This window comes from Ambystoma mexicanum, chromosome 2p, assembly GCF_040938575.1.
Source record: "Ambystoma mexicanum isolate Mex_15411 chromosome 2p, UKY_AmexF1_1, whole genome shotgun sequence".
Lineage (NCBI taxonomy): Eukaryota > Metazoa > Chordata > Amphibia > Caudata > Ambystomatidae > Ambystoma > Ambystoma mexicanum.
The window spans coordinates 708,026,061-708,038,126 of NC_090923.1; the positions used below are offsets into that span (position 1 = coordinate 708,026,061).

General features: G+C 43.9%; 1 protein-coding gene across 3 annotated transcripts in view; it reads left to right on the forward strand.

The window, feature by feature from the left end:
• SUPT5H (SPT5 homolog, DSIF elongation factor subunit) overlaps window positions 1-12,066 on the forward strand; it is a 342,489-nt gene that overhangs the window by 139,168 nt on the left and 191,255 nt on the right. For all 3 annotated transcript variants that reach the window (XM_069644283.1, XM_069644282.1, XM_069644284.1), the window contains 4 exons: window positions 3,428-3,533; window positions 3,614-3,707; window positions 5,467-5,603; window positions 7,900-8,055. In XM_069644283.1, coding sequence (XP_069500384.1) covers window positions 3,428-3,533; window positions 3,614-3,707; window positions 5,467-5,603; window positions 7,900-8,055 — 493 coding nt within the window. The remainder of the gene's footprint in view (window positions 1-3,427; window positions 3,534-3,613; window positions 3,708-5,466; window positions 5,604-7,899; window positions 8,056-12,066) is intronic.

Sequence of the window (12,066 nt, forward strand, 5' to 3'; positions counted from 1 at the left end):
CACAGAGTTTCACAATGACGGTTATTAAAATAAACATTTAGACTCAAGGTTTCTTGATTAAACCATTATTAATTTATTTAACAGTCAGTTATATAAGCCTTCCTTAGAAAGGAGCAAACCATGTAACACTTAAAATATACTTGAAGGCACACTCTTAGTTTCTCTAAATCAGATGATACCCATTGGGGATGGCACACATACACTTCCTACACCCTCAGTTGACCAGCTAGGACACTGTGGACATTGATTTATCACTGGTACATTTAGAGTAATACTGAGTTTGGTGCAAAAGATTAGATGGGGGAATAAAACAAAGGTTAACAAATGATTCATGAACTGGTAAGTGCCTTTTGAACCCTCCAATGCAAAGTAATGTTGGTTGAGCAAAGTCTAGGGGAGCTGCTGATCTTCTTGCAGGTAAGTAAAAGTCTTGCACAATGTTTTTAGAAAAGTTTGTAGAAATAAAATCACTGAAGGGCCAGAAGTTGTTTAGGCTTGAGGGGCAAAGCTGCAAGCAACTCTGCACTAGGGTAACCAAGACACGTCTCAACTGAGAACTAGCATGGCTACACCACAAGAGGTAAGTCCCCTTAGTTTTACAGTACCTTTGGTTTGAAGAAAACTGGATCCAGCTGGCTTCTGTTCCTGTGTAGGTCTGCAGATCCTTTGTTCCTGGGCCTCAGTCGTGGGGACAAAAGGGAGGATGTTTGGGGGCTCCTGCACTACGAATTGAAAGTCAGCGGCAGCAGTGGACTCTACTTTAGATCAGCAGCACTTCGCAGTTTCAGCTCCTTGCGTCTCTTGCAAATAGCACCACTGCAGTTCTCGGATGCAGTGTTGGACTTTCTTCGCATCTGAGGTCCAGCACTCTGAGGTGGCTCAGGCTCGGTCAGTCCTGCTTCATGGGAGTTCGGAGGATCTTCCTGGAGCTTGGGTCTAACTTCCTGGCAATCGGTTCCTGCAGCAGCAATGGAAGTAAAGCCAGCTCAGAGAGGATGTCCAGACAAGTACGCTTTGGTGTTGATTGGTCCCACCAACCTAAGGGTAGAAGTCGTCCTTGCAGGGCTTCTCTAGTCGAGGCGAATTCGGAGCTTCAGCACAGCATCAGGGCTTCACCGGGCAAACCAACGGTCCAGGAGTTGAAGCAGGTGTCTCTTCCAAGTTCTTCGAATTCCTTCGTTCCAGTGGTCGACTTTGCCTTCCAAGCAAAAAGCCTCGCCTTTTATGCAGGTTTCTCCCATTCATTTGCAGCATGGCTGTCACTCAGGCACAGCAGGGTGGCTGTCCTTCAAGGACAGCCAGCCAATCACCTAAGAGTGCATTTCTGTCACCTAGGAGATTAAGCACAAAGAGTTTCGGGCACCTCCCTCACTTCTGCCCCTGCTAGACACACTGGAGCTAGAGGCGGGCTTCAGCAGTGAAAACCGCCAAAGACCAAAGTAACAAAGGGACCAAACCGTGTTTGGCGCACAGAGTAAATCTCTAGAAGGACTATTCCAACAAGAAATGGTGAAAAAAGACGACCGGGCCATTATGACAAAATGAGCATCCATGGGTGCTTTATTGGGTCTGCAATTGCAGCCCGCGGTTAAAACACTCAATGGTAGTAAAAAGTAAACCACTGCCAACAGCCATTCATTGTAGAAAGGATAACATAAAAATGTTACATGAGAAACTAGACTAAGGGGATGCTAAGTAACCCCTCCAGCACCCTGTTGTAAGATAGTGTGTGCTGGGTCTAGAAGGTTACGATGTAAGTAAAGTCAATTTCACTTTACTGCTCTTGGAAACAGTAGTTTAACCAAGAGAAGGTATTTAAACTTTAGGGAAATCGGAAAGACTCCCCTGTGCCACTACACTGAAGGTGCTGTATGACACAATGTAAAAAGATGATGCCTCTGGAGTTTGTCAGACTCCACAACCAAAAGAAACAGTGTTAAAAATCACATAAAAATACATGAGAGAGTGGGGAAAAAAGGGTCTCGCTCTCTCCAGGTAAAAAAATCAAGTCCTCAAAATCCAGCAAAGTTGCTAAGGTGGAGGGAATTGGCACATTTCTCAGAATTCTCCCTAACACTCTGACTTTGTGTTTTTGATCCATCTCTCCAAAAAGTCACGCGTTCTATAACTTGTGTAGCTGGGAAAGGGTTTATTTACTTTGAACTATGGGGTGGGTGGCAGGTTCAAAAGTACTTCCCTGCTTAAGAATATTTGTTAAAAGCTTGTTTTATTCCCTAAACCTTTTCTTTTGACACCAAACTCTGTATTGCTCTGAATGTGCCAGTGATATATCAGTGTCCACAGTGTCCTAGTTATTCGTCACCTGAGGGTGTAGGAAGTGTTTGTGTGCCATCCCAAATTGGTATCTACTGATTTATTGAAACTGAGAGTGTGTATTTATTGAAGTATATTTTTGCGTTACATAATCGCTCCCTTCTAAAGAAGGCTTATTCAACTGACTGTTAAATTAATAAATAATTGTTTCACAAGAAACCTTGACAGTAAGTGTTTATTTGGATACTTGTCACTGTGAATCTGTTACAACTCTACAGCTCACATTGGCCCTTTTGAGATAAGCCTGGCTGCTCAGTCACTCTACCAACTTGTGGAGTACATGCTTAAAACACATGTTGGGCTAACTATTGCCAAGAGGACCAGGCTGGTGCAGTCTCCCACAGGGTACTGCATACAATCTTGCCTTACAATAACGCTTACGTTTTTACATTTGCCTAGGATCTGTCATTACAAATGTATTCAGCTAATAGTTAATTGCGCCTTATATTTAAACAATAACTGCCTTCTTTAGTTTCTGCCAATGTTTGTGTCTGTGATTATATCTGCATGGAAAAGCCTTCCCAGTGCCCCCTGCCCCCGATTATAGCACCTAGAAGAAGTCTTGCCTAATTCTAAAGCAGTGGTTGGGGTGCGGGAGGAGCCTAGTTCCTTCCCAACAGTACCAAGTATCCTAACTGCACTTCACTGTAAAATGAGGAGTTCAATTGTAACAATACAAGAATCACAAAGAGACTGATAGTCTTAGGGAATAGTCAGTTTCCCATAAGAATGAGCAAAATAAGAAAGATAAGTAGAGCAGAAGCTTTACCTACCTTCAAAAAGTCAGTACAGAGTTCAAAACAAGCAAAGTGAAAGTGTCTCCCATAGCAATCTATGGGGAAAGTTGCACACACAGAAACATCTTTCCTAACACTTACCACCATATCATATGCATGCCAGTCCTGCTCTGATATCAAAAAGGAAGTATGTAAACCTTTTGGCAGACTCAACAATTGACAAAGGATGCCCAAAAAGGGAATGTTGGCTTAACTAACCACTAAATGGCCCTGAAAACCATGGGTCAGTTGCTGTTCACTCTTGAGATCTGGTCTGTTACAGCCTTTTTATCCCGTCATGTTCCATTTCTTTGCAGGTCTCTGGGTGGAGAAGTCACCTCTGATGGAGATTTCCTCATCTTTGAGGTCAATCGGTACAGCCGCAAAGGCTTCCTTTTCAAGAGCTTTGCCATGTCAGCTGTTGTGAGTATTGGCTTTCATTATTTTGTTGTGACTGAAGGGCAGCTGCCTTCCCAACATCTAATGGCACACTTATTCTTTAGATCACTGAAGGTGTGAAGCCCACCCTGTCTGAACTGGAGAAGTTTGAGGACCAACCAGAAGGGATTGATTTAGAGGTGGTAACAGAAGCCACAGGTAAACTCGCCCATTCTTTTCCCTAACCCTCTTTGCTGCTTCAAAGTGCAGATACTGATGCAGCCACATGTCCCTGTTGGCCACAGAGAGCGTCTTGTGTGCAAAACACATCCATCTCTAAACACACACACACCTACACCACACACACTAGGAGCAGCAGGGAAGTTGAAGATGGATACATCAACTTCGATATGATCTCAAACGAATATGGTGTTCTGGATACAAGTACTAGCTTTTTTCCTTCTGGCTTGCTTGTGTAGACTACAATTTGGCTGGGTTCACTAAGAGCCCCACTACTGCAATAACACGTTGTCATATAGTGAATACATTAGACACTCTGTAGAGTGTGCCACGTGTTCATTTAATGTTATTTGTTATCCCACTGGTTAACGCGTGTTTCGGCCTTGAGGCCTTTGTCAAGACCGGACATGTGCTATCAAATCCTAGACAATATGTAAAAATAAAACATACCCATAACCCAGACATAGAATGAGGGGTTGGAGTAGGGTAGGATCAAGCGAACAGGAACATTAAATGTATCAAAGAAAACAAACAGACGAGACAGAAAAAACAAGAAAAACATATTTTAGAAAGTTTTTGAATTGCATGCCACATTATTTCATTAGCATATTGACATCACCATGCCCTCTGTTTCCAATATAACACATCTAAAAAATTTAATTGAAAGCACTTTAGCCTCACTAATCAATATTCACTGAATAGTGAAATGATAATTCTTCTTTCCATATGCTGGATAGCCTTAGCCTATTATTCATTTACATTTCATACATTATAAATTGTTTCATTAATCCTGTTTGGGCAAACCTGTGATTGATTTATATCTTCAACTGTTACTTATCAATGGCAATTATTTACTCACCCGAAATAGTTCTAAAACTGCCTCATGCAAGAATGTAGGTTACTTTTCACGTTTGTTTGTCCGGGATTGCTCCCTCGATCCTCTGTTAAAATAAACATTATGTACCAATTTGCATATACTCTGCTTACATTCTGAACATGTGCTAGCCAAAAATTAACAAGAGCATAGGTCTCCCCTCTTATTTCTTCCCAACTTGAAGGTATTCGTTTTACAGCTACTGCTGTAATAATCACTTGGTCCCCCTAGTTAGACTGCTACTCGTCAAGTAGTAATGGTTTACTGTGTTAGTGAAGGATCCAGCTACAGCTCTCCCTCTCGCGTTCTTTCTTGTGAATACATAGTGCCATCCCATACCACTTCCAAAAACTAGATAATCAATATATAATTTTCCGTTATGCTTCAACAGCTCAGTGATCCAACAAGAACTCCCTAAACTATTTAGGTACCAAAAAGTGGTAAGCCACCCAAAAGTTTGCACTTCAAAATGCCCTCCTACCATTATCAATCTTCAATCACCTCAGTAGGTGCGCATTATCCTCATTTCCTAATGAACTTAGCAAAAATACATGGAGCTCAGACCTTCTTGCGGCCGCGATCCCTGTAGGAATCGCAACCGCCATTTGAATATTTTTTTATACACTTCTCTCTTGTCATATAGGGTCTCTGCAGGTAGATGTGGTATGCTGCTTCATAGATCCTTTTCTTTGACTCACAAGCCTGTTCTTTTTCTTTCTTCCGAAATGTTACTGCCCTAAGGTTGGCCTGTCTCACTTATTTGTCTTGTCTGTGACCCTGTATGTATACAATTACTGCATGTGGCACTCGTCTGGGGTCTGTGTCATTAAAATAATACCTCTCCTTGCTGTCTCTGCGATGTAGGAAAGGAACGTGAGCATACTCTGCAGCCCGGGGACAATGTGGAAGTCTGTGAAGGTGAATTGATCAACCTCCAGGGTAAAATCCTGAGTGTGGATGGCAATAAGATCACTATCATGCCGAAGCATGAGGATCTGAAGGTGAGGGGGCTTTGCACCATCTAGCCCATGAGCTTTGTCAGAAACCGGAGTCATGAAGTGAGAGTACCAGTCACTGGTTTTAGTCTAATATGCAGCTGGTGTCATCACTTGTGTGAAAGGAGTAACTGTTCCTTCTATTTCCTCAGTGTTAAATGTGGGTTGAAAGGAGCAGGGAATCTGAAGTACCCTCTACTTCTTTAAAGTGAGGTGGAGACGTCCTTGAAGGATCACATAGATAAATTTGGATTGTCTCTGTATATGCTGCTGGTGAATCTGGTTTTGAATAGAAAACCTCCCGTTCTCTGTACATTAGACTGTTGGTAATTTGAGCATCCTAAACTCAAACTCACATCTTCCCATTTAAAAGCCTATTTCTGAATCCCAGGCCCTATATGGTTCCCTGCTTGATCCTTTTCTACTTTTTATTTTGTCGTCTCCCTGTGTCTTTTCCAATCATTCGCTGAGAACTTTCAACTACGTTGGCAGTTTATTGCTATCCTCCACTCTCTTCACGCTGTATTATTCACCTGTTGGACATTGCTGTTTGTTATATTGCTAACCTTTTACTTTTAAATGGCTGTGTTGTATTCAGCTCAGCCAGATGGTAAAAATAGGGGAACTGTTAAATGTCCTTACTCTGTTTAATTTCAAATATTGTTTGCATTGTGCCTTGGGGAACTGTGGCGAGAAATTGAGCTTTGTGTAAAAAAGCATATAATTAACCTACTTTTGGAAATATGGTTTATTTGCTAGAACTAGAAGACCCAAACATGGTGGTGCAGTTTTTCTGTTCTCTCTTCAGCAAAGCACAAGCTTTGTTCTGCCACCATACTCCTCTGCATGCCATCGGGGATTGTTTCCGTGGATCCTGTCAATCTGCAATACACTTGCCATATCCTTGGACCACTGGTAGAGCTCTCCATGTTTTCTTGATCCACCCTTTAGAGAGTATAGTCAGAACTGTGGTGCTGATGCAGACATTTGGCAGACCATGCCACTGTACATCTACGGATGCTTATTTACACCTGTGTGCTGTGGCTCAAGTTGGTGTGTAGTGCCTTTTCATAAGACGCAACAGATCTATGTGATCACTGCGACGGGCGAAAAACTGATTTTCAGATCGCCGATTTTCTTTTTTTATAATTTTTTTTGGTTTTTTTATTAAACCCCCTTTACACCACATTGATATGAAGCCCCCCCACCCTCGAGCCTCTATCCCATATTTCTATAATATCCCATACCCCCACATGTGGTGTAAAGGAGGTGTTTATAAAAAAAAAAGAAAGTCAGGCTTTTCGGCCGTCGTAATTGTGAGGGCGTCATTTCGGGCCATTTTCCATGCAATTGCTGCTCCGTGGCGTTCCTTCTGGAGTCTTCATAACCCGTGTCCTTAGATAGCCATGTCCTCAGTTACTTCATATGCTTGGTAGTTCTGTTCTCTGTTAGCTCCATCTTCCAAATGGTATAGTGAAACCGAGGTACGACTATTATTTGCATTTTGGATTGATCATTGAGGACAAATAGCAGATGTATCCTATTGTGTTTCCTTTACATATGTTTTTCCCATCACTATTCTCTATCATTTCAACTTCACTAATTTACGTAATGTTTTTGGTGAAAGCCGTAACAGTCAACTGAAGGCATAACACGATCAAATCAATGGAAAAAGGTTAACAATTGCATCCCGGGTTCAGGATTCCTTGCTTCACAGAGCAGTCAATTGTCCGGCAAACAAATGTTACTATGGTGCTTTGTGGGCTTTTTGCAACTAGTATCCCTTTAAGGGATATGATTCTTCATTTAATATCTCTTACAGGGCCATTTACTGTTCTGGCTACCCGGTATCTGCCTTCTTTTCTTTCTGTGACATTAAAACATTTAAAAAGTAGACAAAAATTCAGTTTTGGGGTTTGGTTGTTTCGTACGTAATTAAAAAAGCGCATAGACAAAAATGTCTTGTTAGCAATGTTTGATTTCTAAAACAAGCTATTACTTTTGTTTAAACGGGTTCTGGATTCTGGCACATATACAGAGACAGTCTAGTGTTTATCAATGAAGATTCAGTAATGGAGAAGCATGCTTTATTCATGTGCTGCAGTGTAAAATCTGCAGACTGTGCCCAGGTTTAGTGTTTATGCCTTTTTAGTAAGCAGAAAATTGAGCGCAGGTTTAGATTCGGTTGAGATGTGGCGGCAGGACCCAGTAAGTTGAAAGGGGGGGTGGCTGTGGTTTGCGTGACACACAGAAGGATGCTCCCTTGTTGACCTTTATATTATTTATGGTTTGTTCACTGCAGGATATCCTGGAGTTTCCTGCTCAGGAGTTGCGGAAGTACTTCAAGATGGGGGATCACGTAAAAGTGATAGCTGGACGCTACGAGGGGGACACAGGACTGATAGTGCGAGTGGAAGAGAACTTTGTTATCTTGTTTTCAGATCTCACGATGCACGAGGTATGCAGCTCTCCAGATCAAACTATTTGAATTTTGATAGATATCGCATTCTCTAAACGTTTATGGGATTGCATCTTTAATAGGTCAAAAGCAAACAATGTCTGCATTGGTCTATTTAACTGCATGGTGGGCCTATCCAATAATTGTTGTCCTAGCATCCGTTCCTATATAATCTCACTTTCACAGTAGTTCAAAATGCATAGTGTGCTATATAATTACTGCAAATCATATTTATCGCCTTCCCGCTGCAGATGAAACCTAATGCTGCTCCTATTCAGCATGCCCTTGAAGCAATCGCTGATTCCATAACTTACATGAAATGGCACTTCATTCTTTTATCACTGCTTTCGGGGTGCGGCTATTAGTGAGAGAGCACGTTTTTACTTTTTCAATTCCCCAAAACATTCTTTGGATTGTTAAGCAGACCATCTATTGGTCCTGCCTACTTACGGCCTGGATAGGATCCGGAAGGTGTGAGCCGGATCGCAGCACAAAGGATCCACACTAAGGATCCTGTCTTCGCCAATCTACTCTTCACCAGCTGCCGCCGAGGGCAGGATCCCCTGCCACATCCTAAGATGGATGCCAGTCAAGGAGCGTTAGCTGCCTTCCAGCCCCCCCCTTCACATTGGGGTACGGTTCTACCTGCACCCGACCCCACCACATGGTATGCAGCTTCATTACCTGGTCGTGTGCCCACTTTGTTGTACTTCCACATTAAATAATCGTGATTCCAGGACCACGATCGCCATAATGGCGCCACTCTACCGAGCCCAAAACACGATCTGTGATGCATAGCAAAAAATGCTTTGCACCCATTGGCAGACATCCATTGGTCCTGGCTACTTCCGGTCTGGATAGGAACTGTAAGGCGTGAGCCGGATCGCAGCAGAAAGGATCCTGTCTTCGCCAATCTACTCTTCACCAGCCGCCGCCGAGGGCAGGAGCCCCTGTGCATTGTCTGTACTGATGGTAAGCCATCTACTGCTCGAAATATCACACAATCCATCACTCTTAGCCTACATCCGTCAAGAACTACGAACATTCATGCGTTCGAGCCCTCCAAATTAAGCGGATCGCAGTCACAGGTCGCACTCAGCCCATGCATCCTACTCCAGACTATATGCCAGCTACTGCCCACTACTCTCTATACCGGACCAACCCACGTTTGCCACTGTTTGACTAGCCTGACTAATTGCCACTGTTTGACTAGCCTGCCTAATTGCCACTGTTTGACTAGCCTATTGATTGCACCAATATAAAGTGTTGGACTAGCCTATTTGCAATGCTCACTGATTCAGAAACCTCCTAGCTGGATTTGCATTAGCACCTTAGTATCGCCACCTTAGTGCACAAATGCATCCTTGCAGAACCCGCTCGCCAGCGCCTCAGTCGCAGTGCCCTGCACCCCGCCCTACCCTCTGTTACCATCACCATCATCACACTGGCCCTCTGGACTATCAGCAATATGTCCCACACTCACTTAGAAATCTCACCTTCACTATCCTATAGCCAAACCACCCTTACCCTCCAAGAGAACACCCAAGCTAACCTACACACCAGCAAACTTAAAAGGCCACACCCTCATCCCCCATAGGCTTCTCAGGCTCCGAGCATGCACCAAGCTGCACATCATTAACCGTAGCACCCCAGCTACTACCTACTTCAGAAAGCTCAGACTCATTTCTTGCACCTCCACACAGCCTACGCACACACCCCATGCCAGCCAACAGTTTTCCCACACCTCTCATCACATCCATTACGCCACACCCAGATCTAAACTGGACCATCCACCTAAATACCAAGCCATCACTCCCCCCTGCCTAACACCAGCATGCACTACCACCAACCACCCCAATCGCCCTATACCGAACGTAAATGCGCACTCAACGCCCGCTCCCTCTCAGCACATGCACTAGAGATCAACGACCTCATCATCTCCAATAATCCTGACATACTAGCCATCACCGAAACTTGACTCCATGAAGCATATAGCCCCTTTATTGCCCTTGCTCTCCCTCAAGGATATACTATCTTAAGACAAGACAGCAAAACATCCAAAGGTGGAGGCGTAGCTCTCATTTCCAAAGACACCCTTTCTATTAGACTCTGCAACCCTCAATGGGAAAACAACGCTGATGATCTTGTTGCCAACTGACACTCTCCCCCAACTGCACCATCAACATCGTAATCACTTCCAGGCCTCCATGCTCACCACCAGACTTTCAAAAGCACCTCCTGCAGACCGTAGGGATTAACCTAAAAAATTCAACCAAAACCATTCTGCTCAGAGATTTCAACCTGGGCCTGCATGACCCAAAGGACAAAGCTGCCGCCTCACTAGCCAAGGAACTCTCTGACATGGGGTTTGACCACAAAATCAATGCCCCCTACTCATTGCAAAGGCCGATCCATTGACTGGATTGCAGACCACAACTGCTCCACATCCATTACCAACATCTTTGCTCTCCCCTGGACAGACCACCACTGTATTCTCTTCTCCATCCCAACCACTCCTACTCGCAAGCAACTCTCATATGCTCCAACAGCCAAAGTCAGAAGTTCTAAAAAAACGAACAAAAATTAACTTACCACTGCTCCTTGACATCCCTGAACTTAGTTAAATCTCAGTTTATCAACAACCCCATTTCACTGGCCAACACCTATGCCCACGCCCTTACCCAAACCATTGAGTCCATAGATCCAAAAAAGAAAAAAAATCAATGCATTCTAACTCATGTTTCACGGAAGAACTATCTTTGTTACACACTAATAAACGCCGAGCTCTAGCCACTTGGCAGTCCTCGCCTAATCAATCCCCTCTAAAGGAATTTAAAGATATCTGCTTCTCATGTAAAAAAGCTATATTCCTAACTAAATCAGAATCATTCAACCAGAGAATTACCAAAGCCAAATTCAAAATCAAAAGAAATATTCTCAATCTTCAAAGCCCTCATCACCCCTACCACGAGCCCCGACAAAATCCCCAAGGACGAAGCCTCGGGCTCCGGCATTCAGGCTGCACTAATTAACAAAGTTAAGATGCTCCAAGAAAAAATACTAATACAGTGCAAAGCCCTGCCCAAACAGGATAGCCCGCCACCGCCCTCTCCTCACACTCCTCTCACTCAAACACTTCTCTTCGTCTTTAGGGACGTCACTGAGTCAGAAGTTACGGACCTCCTTAAACACATTAAACCTTCCACATGCAAAGGGGACATCTGTCCCCCGACCATTGTCAAAGAATGCGCAGATTCCCTGATCCCTATTATCACAGCATTCATCAATGCGTCATTCTCCTCTAGAATTGTTCCACAAAGTCTAATAGAAGCTTGGGTTCGGCCCGCTCATAACACCCTTGACCCCGCATGCCCCAACTACCGCCCCATCACTACTGTCCCATTTCTCCTAAAAATCCTTGACAAAGCCGCCTACAACCAAATCCAACACTACCTGGAATCCAACACCATCCTAGGCAGAAGACAATCGGGCTTCCGCAAAGGCCATGGCACAGAAACTGCCCTCCTAGAGAACCAAATCCCCAAAATAATAGATAATGGCAAGCCTGCCCTCCTTTTCCTCCTTGATCTCTCCGCCGTGTTCGACCATGACATCCTGACTTCCCATCTATTAAACGCAGCCCACTTCTCAAATGTAGCCACCTCTTGGATAACTTCCTTCCTTCAAGCAAGGGCCATGAAAGTGTACTCTGACCAGGCCAATGCAATCCCACCACCATCGACTGTGGAGTCCCACAAGGCTCTTGCACTGCACCTACTCTCTGCAACCTCTTCACCAAACCACTTTTTGACATGTTGGATGCGCTCGGCATAACGAATTATGCTGACGACACACACACATCCTCGTTCCCCTTACTGGTGATTACAACCAAGACGCAGAAGCTCTTCTTCAGATATATGCCACCATTCAAGCCTGGATGGCTATCAATTGTCTCTGCTTAAATGGGGATAAAACCGAGATCATCATCCTAGGCCCCAAGGAAATCCTATC